Below are 14,468 nucleotides of genomic sequence, written 5' to 3'. Positions count from 1 at the left end.
TGTGTTGCAGGGACCAGTTGGGAGTCATCAGGTACCTCACCCAATACCAACACCTCACGCTGAGGCAATGGGTAACAATATTGTAGTATTACTCAGCCGAGGCTCAAACCAGCAACCTCTCACTCTCGGGGTGGGTGCCCTACCCCCAAGACCACTGAACTGATTTTAATTAATTAATTTCCACAGCAAAGAAACAAAATCTCAAAACAGACGGAAACGTTTAATTTGCTCAATGGGAGAGGAAACACTATGAGCTGCATTTGTTATTGATAAAGACTGGGAAGAAACATATGAAATTCCAAAAAGGATCATTGCAACACTAATAATGTAGAGTTATTACTCATATTAATAATATCAATATGGCGAGAGGTTGCAAGTTTGATCCCCGTCTTTAGTGTTAAAGTGTCATTGGGCAAGACACTTAACCCTTATAGGCCCAAATAAGCAGGTTAACATCTTGCATGGATGATTCCGTGTGTGTGTGTGTGTGTGTGTGTGTGTGTGTGTGTGTGTGTGTGTGTGTGTGTGTGTGTGTGTGTGTGTGTGTGTGTGTGTGTGTGTGTGTGTGTGTGTGTGTGTGTGTGTGTGTGTGTGTGTGTGTGTGTGTATAGGTAAGTGTGAAATACTTTGTTGATCTTTTGGGGAGGTTTTCTGTGAATTGAAAAGCGCTACGTAAATGCACACCTTTTATTATCATTAATAATTAATGGGACGCAGATAGACGCATTAAATAACTGATAAATTAACAAAACAGCCTACACCAACTGTCTTGAAATGTGTTATCTTGTCGAAATAACTGTATAACTAAATTGAATGTGGAAGAAAAAATCATGAGCAGATACAAACTTTATACTGTCAATTTAGGCAACATAATCATTTGAGCTTCAAAAAACACGAAACTGATGCGAGGAATACATTATTACACACTTTCCACTGGCGACATTATTTTAAGGGGAAAACTGCAGAGAAACACTGACCCCTGTTTATCTCGTAGAAGAACAACTTTCATCGCAGAAGAAGAGCATTCATCGTAGAAGAAGAAGAACATGTGATTGCCGCTTCATTGTGGGCAAGATGGCGGTGGCCGTGCGAAGCTTGCAAGACCAGATTGAAAAAGCCAAAGAAAGCTTAAAAAATGTGGACGATAATATTCGAAAATTAACTGGACGAGATCCAAATGAATCGAGGTATAATTATCAAACATTAATAGCTCGTGGGCTTTAATTGATGCAATTTATTTTACAATTCGATTTGACGCCACACACTGCCGAGTCTGGGCTAGTGCTAGCGTCATTGGTTTAGCTAGCAAGCAAATTTTCGCCTTTGGGGTTTAGTTTTACTTTTGCTTTACTTAATTTGGCATTGTGATCTTTGTCTGCTATAGATTTTACCAAAATTAAAGTGCGAAAATAACTCGATTAATAACGTGAATCCCGGGCAGTATTTTAATGATGTGGAGGCCCGATTCATTGTAAAGCACTGCTGTCGATGCTGCCGCATCCACGTTATTGTGTCACGTTTATTATCAGCTACAACGTGCATTCCCACACAGGCAAAGTGTAATGTTTTGCGTCATGTTCTGTTCCAGACCGGGCCTCATGCGCCGGTTCGGTGGGCCCGTGGCAGGCGCTGCAGTTGGAGCGATGGGAGGAGGTAGAGGAAGAGGATTTAACCTGCTCAAGTAAGGATGCACTAATCGATCAAACACAACAGCAGCCCTTTTCACTTGGTCTCTACCCCATGTTGGCACATTTAATGACTTTTCATGCACTTCTTGGAAAATATATTGGTCAAATCGTGGGTCCATAAAGAAACAACCTTTTTGAGTCTTGATGAGGAAAGCCCACTTTGAAACTTCGATCAAGGCAATGGTTCTCAAATAGCTGGGCAGGCCCCCTTGGTTGGGGTACGAGGCTCGGCCAGAAGGGGTCCGTTTGAAATCCATCCATTATCTGCACCGCTTAACCTCAGTAGGGCCGTGGGCGTGCTGGTTGGTTCTCATCTGGTCTGACCCTATGACCCACCATGCCACACTACTACATGCCTTAATCCGAATCCAGAAAAAATCACTACCAGGTCTAAGAATATTTGAATAAAATCATTGTGCCATTTAAACCTGAGATTGTAGAATATATTCATAGAATATATTCACAAAAAACGATGTTCAGCAAAACCAAAATTTCATAACAACCCTTTTAATGCTCAGTTAGCCAGCTGCTTCACTTCAGTGGCTTTGTCTTAAAGTCAATAAAATCCATATCTCATATATTCTCCACTATATCCAAGTTTGGCCATGCTCGTCACCTGTTCACAAACTTTATCTGTTTAATTCAATGGTTTGAAACGGTGAATGTAAATTCGCACTTTGCAGGACATTATCGCCATTAACTGTTAAGAAGTTTAAATGATCCTCAGTTATTCTTATTCCAGCATTATTTTGCCAAGACTCCCAAAGCCACTAAAAATGGGTTCGTGACCCACTTATCGGCCCCAACCCATCAATTGAAAAACACGGGTCTAGTAAACCTAATAGAAAACCACTGTTAGGCTTACACATAAAATATCTCATTATCAAATGCATAAAGCTTTATTTTTCTTTGCTCCGGCAGTTATCTTTAATTTTTAACATGCACAAAAGACAAATGTCCTAGATGTAAAAATCCCCATTACATGAACATTATATCATACCTGCCAACTACTACGGTTCTGCCGTAATGAGTACGGTTTTCTTGAACCCACTACAGTGTTTCGGTTTCATTACAAAAACTACGGTTTTCCCCTTAAAAAAAAAAAAAAAAAAATCGTAAATAAAGAACGAAAAACATTCCACCGCGAGATCGCGAAGTACCATTTCAAACAAAGGCTATCGGCACTGCCAGTCGTCTGCGCATGCGGGAGGTTTATTTTTAGCTCAATTGGAGCACTGCCATTGTTTAATCGGCAGCGAGAAGGAACCGAGATGTAGGTCACGGTGCTTTGAATAGATCATGGAATCTACCGGAGAAAAAGTGCAGAAAATTGTGAAACCGAAACGAAAATTACAGTGCTTTCGTGAAGAATATTTCAAAGCTTTCCCTGGAGTAATTATCAGATCGAGAAAAGGTGAAAATTACGCGAACTGCACACTGTGTAGACAAGACTTTTCTGTGGGTCATGGAGGAATTAGCGACGTTAAAGACCACGTTGGAACGAAAAAACACAAATCAAATGCCAATGACAGTAATTCCAGCGGCAAAATCTCCACTTTTTTTGTCGCCCCAACCGATTCTTTGGACGTCATAAATGCCGAAGTGTTATTTACTGAAGCGATCATTGAACATGGTGTTCCAATCGCTATGGCCGACCACATGGGACCGCTTTTCAGGAGAATGTTTCCCGATTCTAAGATCGCTAAAAAATATGGTTGTGGGAGAACGAAAACTTCGAACATCGTTCAGTGCCTTGGTGAAGAATCATCACAAAGCATCGTCGATGTCATCAAATCTTCGCCTTTTAGCATGTCTACTGATGGAAGTACAGACTACGACGATGTAAAACTTTATCCAATTTGTGTACGATTCTTCGATAACCAAACAGGAAAAGTTCTGTCAGTGCTTCTTTCGTTGAGAGAATGCAACACGGCATCGACGGGCGAGAACATTTTTAAGATTATCGAAAAAGAAATGAACTCGAACAACATTCCCTGGGATAATTTAGTGTGTTTTGCTGCCGACAACGCCGCTGTTATGCTTGGATCCAAGAAAGGAGTCGCGTCCTTCATCACAGAAAAATCTCCATCGGCATACATCGCAGGTAATTGACTATGCAATTTATTCAAAATTATTATTATTTCATATCGATGTGCCTATTACGAAAACGCTGCAAGCTGATTAATTTATGGTATCAAATATATCACTTGAAAATACAATTTTCCATAGATTCTTTTACAGTACTGATTTCAATTATAATATTGAGATATTTTAATTCAAGTAAAATTTGTCATTTAATTATTTTTATGTGCCCATAGTAATCACCTTGAGATGTGTGTTTGTATAGATGTAATTAATTAGTTATGTTTTACAAAGTAGTTTCAGGAAATGTCATGTTATTTCTTATACTCCTAATTTTTAAATATCAAAACTTCAGATAATGTTTTTAATAAAATATTACTAAAATTACATGATTTAAAGCAAATTACAATCCATCAGCCATAGGTATATGAGGACTTGCATTAACCATTACCACCAACATTACATCTCTTGACATTATGACTACAGTATTAATTTTTACTACACCATGACAACCTTGTTTTTATGCATTTAGATTATGTTCCAGAATTGGGGATATTATCTATTTATCCATGAACATTTACAATTTTTGCAATTAATTTGCAGGTTGTTCCTGCCATCTCATCCACTTGGCTGTTCAGAGAGGGGCGAAGCAATTGCCAGTGAAGCTAGATGATCTGCTTGTGGACGTGTTCTACTACTTGGAGAAGAGCAGCAAACGCAAGCAGGCACTCCGACAGTTCCAAGAAGAGGAAGGTCTACCCAAGGCCAAGATCCTGAAGCATGTGTCAACGAGATGGCTGTCCCTGGAGCATTGCTTGGACCGACTCCTTCAGCAGTGGACGGCTCTCATCAAGTTCTTTGAGGCAGAGGTGGGTCATGAGAAGAAGTCCAGCATGCCATCCAGCAGAGGAAGAAAGAGGCCCTACACTCCTGATGTGAAGAAGTCGGAGGAGAAGAAAAGGAAGCTGGACACGGCCGCTCCTCAGGCAACAGATGAGAAAGCAGACTCCTCCAAGACCTTCGACTTGGCCAGGTACATGTTCAAGGAGAAGGAAGTGGCGGACAAGTCTAAGAAGGTGAAGGAGAAGAAGAAAGAAGATGACACCAAGACCAGCAGCAGCAAAGCCAGCCTTATCCTCACCAAGATGAGTGACAAGAACACTTTGTTGTATGCCCATTTCTTGATGGCAGTCTTGCCAATCTTCAACGAGACCAACACCTTCCTCCAAAAAGATGAACCCTGCGTGCATCTCTTGCACCATGTGCTCTCGACTCAGTTCAGCAAGCTCATCATGTGCTTAATGAAGCCAAAGGTCATCATCGCTGCCAGTGACATCACAAAGGTGAACTTTAAGGACCGGGCCAACCAGAAGGACGACGAGGATCTCTTCATGGGAACCAACTGCAGGGACTATGTGGCTGAACATGCAAAGGAATGTGACCTCACCACTTTCTTTTCCAGTGTCAGGGCATTCTACAGCAGCACATGCAGCTACATGATCAGCGCATTTCCCTTTGGGGATGAAGTTCTGGTGAATGCCCGGATGCTGGATATCAGCTACAGGCAGGACTGCAAGTTCAGCCAGGTGAGATTCTTTGCTGAGAGGTACCCTCACCTCCTGACCAAGGATGACAAGAGGAGTCTGGAAGAGGAGTTCCTCGTATACCAGTGCGATCCACTCACCCCTGCCATCACAGAAGCTGAGCGAGTGGACACAGCGTGGAACGAGCTCTCAAAACTCAAGGACCCAGCCACTGGCAAGGCCAAGTTTGGAGCCCTCTTCAAAGTGGCCAAGTCTGTGTTGGTGATTTATCACAGCAACGCAGACTGTGAACGCATCTTCAGTCATGTCAACAAGAACAAGACGGAGTTCCGGGCAAGTCTATCGACCAAAGTGCTTGGCAGCCTGATGACTAGGAAAATGATGATGACATCATCTGGATACAAGTGCCACAGTGTGACCCATTCGAAAGACCAGTTGAAAAAATCAAAACGATGCACAATGGAAAACAAATAATGCTTAGGCTGTAGCTTGTATAACATGGAGAACATTTGGATATCATTAATTTTGCTAAAGTGAATCAACCCATGCATGTTTATGGCTTTTCAGTCTCTTATTATCTGCTTTTCAGCGGAGAAAAATCTTTTGGCCTCGCATGTTCAATTGACTCTGGTGTGCCTTGCTTCACTTTGAGAAGTGACTGATTCAATGGAGCAGTGACACTTAGAAATGTGCCAGTGAAATTGTTTGCATGATATATATAGATTTAGCCTTTAGTTTGTTTATTGCTTAAATATGTGCTGAAGTCAGTTAAGTGAAATTGGGAATTTCTAAGATGAGAAGTGACTGCCTCAATGGACATACACTTGTATGCAGTGCAGTGACACTTGGAAATGTGCCAGTGAAATGTTTTCTTAGTTAGATAATTAGTTTAATTATTGTTTGCCAAATTTTGTTTTATCTTCAACTGCTTCCAATAGTTAAATTGCATGTAAAATTTAAGTATTAGTCAGTGTTGGGCCTGGTTGTTATTTTATTTATATAAAAACTGATCAAAATCAATTATATAATTATTCACTCACAAATATATTGGAATATCTCAAATAACAAGTTTCCAAACTAACCTGAAAACCAACCCAAGAACCAACACTGAATAATATTACTTCAATGATAAAAAATTAAATGTTTTGTTTCTTATTGTATCAAATATTGAAAAGAAAAGAAAACTATGAGGGTTTTCTATGACTTTGTTATATTAAATACATTGTTGAGCTTTAAAGAACTTTCTTTTGATTATTTCCATCAGTACAGTTTAGGTAAATTGACTGTAAACATGTGATTGTGAAAAAAATGTAAAATTTGTTACTTCTTAGCTGCATTTTAAGCCCTGAAAATGCTAAAAATCCTTTGACTTCAGGGGGGCTTCACCCCCCTGAACCCCCCACCGGACATCGTCCTGGACCTGACCAGGGCCTGCGGCCCCTGGACCCTAGCTACTAGGCTTTTTCACTTTCAAAAGTTGGCAGGTATGTTATATATATATTTATATATAATTATTAAAGCTGGTCATATTAAGGCAGCATCAGTAGCCTATATTTTAGCAAGAGTTGTCTTAAATCACTTTAAAGTAAATAAATGATAGCAATTTTCTATAATTCGTTTTTAACTTTTATAAAATAAAGTGCAAGGATAGCAATGTGCAGTGAAAACATAGACAAAGGTTGCTGGTGTACAATACAAAAATCAAGTGGGAAGTCAGCTGATGAATTACATGTCCGCAAACATAGGGTTGTTACTTCCAAGACAATCCATAGAATCAAACAGTGTAAAATATTTACCCCAAAACACACAATAATCCCGTCAGATAAAAAGAATCGAGAGACCGAAACCATCCATATTCGCCAAACGGTTCAGCATTAAATTTTCTTTGGGTATGTCTTATATTGGGATTGTAGGTGAATTTTACAGGAACGTTGAGGGTTAAACCCTTTTTCAAACATTTAGATCCCTCCCATGATTTTATATATATATATATTTATATTCAACATTTATTTTTCGTACTTTCTGACACGGTACAGTCAAACAGTTATTAATTTATCGTGAGTGTCATTCATCGTAGTATTTTGAACTGATTTTCTATTTTGTTAAATGAGGTGAAATGAAAACATCTTCAATTTTATTTGAATCATTGACAAATTAATGACTAAAATTTATTCTGATACCAGAAATTTTTAGAATAACTTAAAGCCTCTTTGTTAAAGAATTGCCCTTATTGTGTATGAAAAGTTGTATTTGCCAACACAAAATGTTATCCCTCGTTTATTGAATCCTCCTTTTGTTTTTTTATTTTACCCAGCATATAAGCAATGCCCCCTCACGTGTTGTCTTTTGGTCTGAATTTTGCCTTGAATTCTAATGGGTTTTTTTTCACAGCTAAAATTCTCATGGAACGTTTGAGTAATGTTCTGTCCAATTCCAGGCGCAGTCTCTCCGACATTGGAGGAGGCGGTCCCCCTGCCAAGCACAGGGACATCGACGGAGCTCTGTTGAGGTAAGCTTTAATTCTATGGCATTTAACTTTGCTTGGGTAACATCGAAATATTTTTCAAATCATCAATGTTATCGTGTTTTTGTGGGAAGGCTGGCAGGCGACCAAAGGGCCAGGAGAGACATGCGCAACGACAGCGACGCCGAGGATGACGACGATGTCAAAAAGGTGTAAAGCAACTTCAAGGGCTGCAAAAGCTGGATGAATCGAGGCTGGACTGTTTGAGTGTGGAAGCTCTTAAAAGTTTGCTCACTTTTGTTGGTTGTTACTTGCAGCCGGCGTTGCAGTCGTCAGTTGTAGCTACCTCCAAGGAGAGGACACGCCGGGACCTCATCCAAGATCAGACCATTGACGAGAAGGGCAAACAGAGGTGGGATGCACCCTACAAAATGTCATTATCGTGAAACAGGACTTAAGTTGTGTCTACTGTTAAAGTATTTACGTCAAATGAATCAACAACTTGACTATTTAAAAAATGGATCAATCCTTTTTGTGTTTCCCGTACCATTTTGTGAGACACTGGTGGGCATGCTCCCCTGGAAGAAAATTGTGTACATTTTAAATGTAGGCGGGAGTTGGAAAAAAGTCAACTTGGGGAATACGCAATGCTCTTCAATGTCACATTTTACCCAGCTCTCTATTCACACTGCAGGCGGGGGGAGATGAAACACTTATTTTTTTAATGGTATAATTTTGAGACTCTGGCGGGATCAATTAAACGCTGGCAGCCTACCAGGATCTTCCTTTGTATTGGAAACACTGCATTTACATAAAGAAGAATAAATCTGTTGATAAAGCACAATTTTAAATGTATTTATCTTTTCTATAGAATACTTTGTGACACTGGTGTCTGCATTTTACTGTACTAATGTTATTTCTCTTTGGCTGGTCAGGAATCGGCGCATGTTTGGCCTGCTCATGGGGACTCTGCAAAAGTTTAAACAGGAGTCCAATGTTTGTACAGAGAAGGTGAGTTCTCTTTTAAATTTTTGGTGTACTTGACAATCTTTTCCAAGTCATTGCAAACAGAAAAGCTCTCCCAAATTGTTTGTTTAAAAACTATCAGGGACTCATGGCAATTTTTACCAATGGCGCTGTACTTTTTTTGTGGCTTTTAGACGAAAATTGCATAAAGTTGAAAAGTTCGGTCTATTGAAAATCTCTCCTTATAGATCCAAGTTCCTATAATTACGTTTTAAATGAGTGTTAATTGTTTGATTTACAAACATTGCCCCGATTGGCGGAATTTATCAAGCTCATAAACAAGTCGTGCTTATTTGTTGATGTAAGAAGTCTGTCGCATAATTCAGTGAGCACAAGCCTATTAACCTGGGTGTCACTCGTTCCTGATTTCCCCTTGTGAACTCCCCCCAATAAAAATATATATTTTAAAAAGCATTTTAGCTGCACATTAGAGTGTAAAACTATATTTCCTATGCAAATGTACACATTATCATATTTCACAATCAGATGAAATTGTTTAATGACAATGCTGAATCGCAATTGCTTTGTACAGTGTCCTTGGATGAGTTAGTCTGAAGATGCATGGGGCAGGACATGCTCTGGCATGAAATATGACATTAGTGAATGAAATGCAATACAAACGCATCCTGTTTCTGGACTTGTAAGCTAACAAAAGGTTTTTTTCTTTTTTTTTTTTATGTGAACAAACTTTTTAATGGGCAAAACATTGTATTTTAAATCACGCTTTTGTGCTTGATGCAAAAAAATCTAAAACATGGCAATCCAGTTTACTTAAAACCTTTAATAATCAACCCCTACACCCGCAGCAAAAAAGGCGCTCTGAAATTGAACAGAAGCTGGAGGTGCAAGCAGAAGTTGAAAAGAAAAAGTTGGAGAGCGAGAAGAGGGAGTTGTTTGACGAGAGAAGAGCCAAGCAATCTGAGCTGAGACTCCTTGAACACAAAGTGGAACTGGCTCAATTGGTAAGTGAAATCACAAGGACGCACTTTTCTAGTCACTTTGATGGTCGGTATTGTTCAATGCAGCAGCTACAAGCTGTTTTTACACATTACCAGCCATGTAACTCAAGTTAATAAAGTAATATATTGATTCTCTTCAGGAAGTCGGTGCAAAATAAAAGTTTTCATATTATTGGGTAATTTTTACATCATTTTTGTGGGTGGAGGGCTGGCTGTTTCAGCCAAGGGGTACACGTTTTCAGTTTAGACTCCAAATTTTCATTTTGGTGCATCCCTACTAGAAAGTTATAACCACTTTTTTCCCCATATCCCTTAAAATCCACCGATATTCACATTGAAGTTGTCCAAGGCTTGAATTACGAACAATCCCCGTTTCCAAATTGGTTGGTTAATGAGAATTGTGAAGTCATCTTCATTAAACAGTAGATGGAATTTTTTTTGCTCGTGTTGACCATTTCAGAACTTACTTAATCCTAGCTATTTGATTTTTATGTATTAAAAACGATACAGAGGACTTAAAACCACGTAAGGTAGTGTTTAAAAGGGTTTTAAGTTTTATTTTTCGTGATTTTGAAGCTTCAAAGTGATTGTGAAAACACTACACCAGGGTTTGGCAACCCAAAATGTCGAAAGAGCCATATTTGACCCCCCAAAAACTGTATAGATAATGTATATTATCTATTTTCATTTAAAATTAAGAATTTTTGAGTCCTCCTACAGAAACTATATTATTTTCTATTATCAAACATTTTAAAAAAGCGCCAGGGAGCACCAAAGGGCCACATGCCGCTCCAGAGCCACTTGTTGCTGATCCCTGCACTACACTTTTGTTCTTTCTGTGTTACGCAGCAAGAGGAGTGGACCAATCACAATAACCATCTGATAAAATTCATTCGCACAAAGACCAGGCCGCACATCTTCTATCGACCTGGAAAGATGTGCTCTGCCTCCCAGAAAATCCTTGACGAGTCCACCAAGAAACTCAACGGTCAGTCAATCTTTTTATAAGTACATTAATCCCTGGCTAGTTTATGATTTTGCTTCTTTGTGGATTTCATCGTGCATCGAGTCCTGATTGACTTCCACACAGTTAGCCCCGTCGCTTACTTGCGCTTCATTAAATTTCTTCAATTTGACATTCAGAGCACTGGGCAGAAATCACATGATTGCATCAACACCCGGGCCCTTGTTTAGTCCCCTTTAATTAACTCCCCTAACACTAGTGACTGTGGGGGGGTCAACAAACTTGAATTGACGGTTACCGCACATCCAGTGTGCTCTAAGTCATCAATTTAGGTTTTTGAGTTTTTCCTTGCCCTCATGTAGGTTTGGAATCAGGAGGTGTGTAATAATAGTCTATAGTTTGCAATAGTCTGCGGTCTGTGCAACCCTTTAAGACTCCTTGTGATTAGGGGCTTTACAAATAAACATGACCTGGCTTAAGCGTGACCATTTTTATTTATGTTGTGTTGTTAAGGACGGGATGTCAATTTTAGTTCGGCTCTTGAGCTGGATGCAGAGTATTTGTTATGGAGTCAGCCGGATGAATAATAGAATGTCAACTCCAAATTTTTAGATTTTGTTTTTCAGAAATAAGCTTTATCATTCAGCTGACATAAGTAACATATTATAATCATGGATGACAAGGGGTCTTTTTAATGGGCAGGGGGAAATATTCTTGGTTGTCATTTAATGTCTTAACTGATTTATTTATTTTAACATGAGATTGAGAGCATTTGTTTTGCAATAATAGCCGCCCCTCACCCCCAACCCCTCAAATATATATTTTAAACTAAATTACCTAGGGATTCGATTTTTTTAACATGCTCAGAAATGTAGAGGGGCTAGATTAAATTATCCCTCGGGGCAGAACAGTCTGAAGCCCCTGGGCCGTACGATCTCCCCAGCTGCGATGTTGTTGGGGCCTCATAACAACCAGGACAGCCTCACCCTGCTGGACAGGAGTGCATCGCGGATCCAGAGTTGTTGGCGACTCTGGACGTGCGCATGCCCCTTCCAGGACTTCCCCAGTGTGAAATGGCTGCGAGACGAGGACAACCAGGCAACCCCACACCTGGGGAGATCCGCGGGAAGGGTCATTCATGTGTTCAGAGTCACTGCCGACACCTTCGGACCATTTGTCTTCGTACGCTAATTGTGTAACCCTGCTGAGCTGCACCAGCCGCCTGCGCACTATTTGATGAAAATAATCGTGGTTGTGTAGAGGAAACTGCACGGAAGTCGAAAATGGTAGAGACATATACCTTTTACAATTCCAAAGAAACACTCACTTAACAAATGGCCTGAAAACAAAAGTACAGCGTAAAGTCCATAACGTAAGAAAAGTGCACAATGTTCTAAATTTAATTTAAACAAGAGAAAATTGTGAACATGGCTCAGCATCACTAAATCAATAACACAAATCTATGGCGTGATAGAATAATACTTGACATAGCCAACAAACGGAAACGTCCACCGCTTTACAAAAAAAACTAACACGAAAATGGCGAAAAAAAGGGATATTCAGAAGGACAATACATCTACACACCTTCTTCACCTGAAATTAAACCCAAAACAATAGATGGTGAAAGCGGTTTTGCTACTTTGTGGAAACACCAGCAGGGCATTACAATGTAAATGAGTGGATATAGTTGAGCTTTCACAAATGTCCTACATCTGGAGAAATACAAAAAGGTTTTTACTTTGTGGATTTGACCTATCCTGGGTCCTTTTTGGAAAGCAACCCTCTGCCCCCCCACCACCCCAAAAAACAACCGAGGGTTGCTGTAGTCATCAAAGGTTTGACGTGCAAGTTTCAACTGCTGAAATGGATGTTTTTGTGTATCCCGGGCAGCTATTTTTGAAGAGCGCCGCGAAGCTTTCGCGGAACACATCAACAAGATGGAGGCCCGACCACGGCGACAGATAAACCGCGACCAGGAAGGCAGCAACTCCGCAGCGACAAGGAAGGACCATTCGGTGGAGGGTAAGCCTGCAGGTCAGGTAGAAAAGGTGACAGGTAACAAGAGGATAGCACGCATGGAGGAAGAGGATGACGAAGATGAGGACGACGAGGAGGACGAGGAGGAGAAAGAGAAAGGAGTGGATGGGGAACAGGGAGAAGTTGGAGAGAATGCAGGGAAAGGCCAAGTGGAAGGAGAGAGCATGGAGGGGTTAAATGAGGATAAGGGTATGGAGGTTGAGGAAGTGATGGGTGAGGAGAATAAAGGTGAGGAGGAGAAAAAACAGGAGAAAGATAAAGAAGTGCGCCCAGGGTCAGATGAGGTAAAGCTAGATAAGGATCAGGGTAGGGAGAAGGATGAAAACTGTAAAGAGGTGTCAGCCCTTGAAAAGGAAGAAACTGATGTCACCAATATGATTAAGAAGCAACATGAACCGAATAGTAACAGTCGAGTAAGCCCCCCTACCCTAAAACTGGACCAGGCGGCAGATTTATTGCCGGAGCCCCAGACTGAACCAACTGCGGTAATTTCTCAAATGGCTTCTGATACCCCGAGCCAGGAGATGGAGATGTCCTCAGAGCCCGATCAGTCTGCCGGCCAGGACCAGGTGGAGGAAAAGCAATCCAAAGTCCAGCCGGGCGTCAAGCCTCAGCCAAATTCACAGGAAACACCGATGGAGATCGAAGAAGGCACGAGGGGACGGAAGAAGGCCAAGGAGGAAAAGAAGGGCCGCAGCCAAAGTCGCAGCTCTTCTTCCTCCTCCTCCGGCTCTTCATCCAGCGGGAGCTCGACTTCTGGGTCCAGCCGCTCGTCCTCCTCGTCGTCCTCGTCCACTTCTTCGTCCAACAGTCGGAGTCGCAATCGCGACGATGCAAAGCGCGGCAAGAAGCAGTCAGGCAGGGACAGGAAGAAAGACAAGAGTCACCACAAGAAGGGAGCAAGCCAAGGCAAGAATAGAAAGGGCGAGGAAAGCAGGGGAAAGTCGTCTCGCAGCGATAGGGAGCAGAAAGATCAAGATAAAAGGGACAAAAGACACTAAAATGGGTCCCCTTTCAGTTCCTTCCCTGAAACTTGTGAACCTGGGGGATGGGGGCAGGGGATCAGCAACTTTGAATCTCACTGTAACCACGCATCCAATTTGTTTTTTTAGCTGCACTGTCATCAACTTAAGTGTGGCCATTTTTATTGAACATTCGGCTGCAGTTTAATTGTTAATTTTATCACACACGAAATTGTAACAGGTAATAGACAGCAAAGAGTCTATTGTAGAGGCTTTGATAATGGGGGTTTGGGAATCTGTTTTTGCAAGAACCATGGCACGTTTTCCAGCTTGTCATTTTTCACGATTTCTCTCTGTGTGTCGTGTCGATGGCACACGCTGCTTTTCTTCAACTGTCGTGATGAATGCGTCATTTGATCTGTGTCGTGTCATTTATTGCGTTTGGAAAATGGTTTTCATTGTTTTGTATCAGCCAACCTGCTTCAATTAAAGGTGTGAAATAAAGGTGTGTGTCTGCTTTTAAAGCATTAGTTTAATTTTTATTGAAAATATCGTGGGGATCCGCAGACTCTCAATAGTGTTGGCCAAAAGTAGCTGAATGCTGCCTCACCCATAGGGTGCAGGTCCTCACTTAAAGAAGAGTCAACAAATCACTGCTGGAGGAGGACAGGAACCGCAAGGGCTTGTATAATAAAAGCAAATCGGACTGGTAAAATCCCATCAAAATTAATCCTGAAATACG

General features: G+C 40.9%; 2 protein-coding genes across 2 annotated transcripts; both read left to right on the top strand.

Moving 5' to 3' along the window:
- Positions 1-1,014: 1,014 nt before the first annotated feature.
- Positions 1,015-14,230, top strand: pnn (pinin, desmosome associated protein). Its single transcript, XM_088353948.1, has 9 exons — positions 1,015-1,187; positions 1,589-1,681; positions 7,752-7,823; positions 7,913-7,988; positions 8,096-8,190; positions 8,714-8,789; positions 9,611-9,766; positions 10,613-10,751; positions 12,618-14,230. The coding sequence occupies exons 1-9, from the start codon at positions 1,075-1,077 to the stop codon at positions 13,763-13,765; spliced, it is 1,968 nt and encodes a 655-aa protein (XP_088210074.1). The 5' UTR covers positions 1,015-1,074; the 3' UTR covers positions 13,766-14,230.
- Positions 2,697-6,554, top strand: LOC148351420 (uncharacterized). The gene is made up of 2 exons (XM_088353947.1): positions 2,697-3,792; positions 4,374-6,554. Exons 1-2 carry the CDS (start codon positions 2,988-2,990, stop codon positions 5,786-5,788), a joined length of 2,220 nt encoding a protein of 739 aa, XP_088210073.1. The 5' UTR covers positions 2,697-2,987; the 3' UTR covers positions 5,789-6,554.
- Positions 14,231-14,468: the final 238 nt, after the last annotated feature.

This window comes from Urocampus carinirostris, chromosome 15 (genome assembly GCF_059441175.1).
Source record: "Urocampus carinirostris isolate Australia breed hairy pipefish chromosome 15, RoL_Ucar_1.0, whole genome shotgun sequence".
Lineage (NCBI taxonomy): Eukaryota > Metazoa > Chordata > Actinopteri > Syngnathiformes > Syngnathidae > Urocampus > Urocampus carinirostris.
The sequence above is the reverse complement of the archived record's forward strand: the minus strand, read 5'-3'. Positions and strand labels throughout refer to the sequence as shown.

Bases quoted from the DNA above. Each gene is read 5' to 3' on its own strand.
- pnn (XM_088353948.1), top strand. From the start codon at position 1,075: ATGGCGGTGGCCGTGCGAAGCTTGCAAGACCAGATTGAAAAAGCCAAA. The intron at 7,989-8,095 runs GTGTAAAGCAAC...TGTTACTTGCAG, and splicing joins ATGACGACGATGTCAAAAAG to CCGGCGTTGCAGTCGTCAGT. The intron at 9,767-10,612 runs GTAAGTGAAATC...TGTGTTACGCAG, and splicing joins AAGTGGAACTGGCTCAATTG to CAAGAGGAGTGGACCAATCA.
- LOC148351420 (XM_088353947.1), top strand. From the start codon at position 2,988: ATGGAATCTACCGGAGAAAAAGTGCAGAAAATTGTGAAACCGAAACGA. The intron at 3,793-4,373 runs GTAATTGACTAT...ATTAATTTGCAG, and splicing joins TCCATCGGCATACATCGCAG to GTTGTTCCTGCCATCTCATC.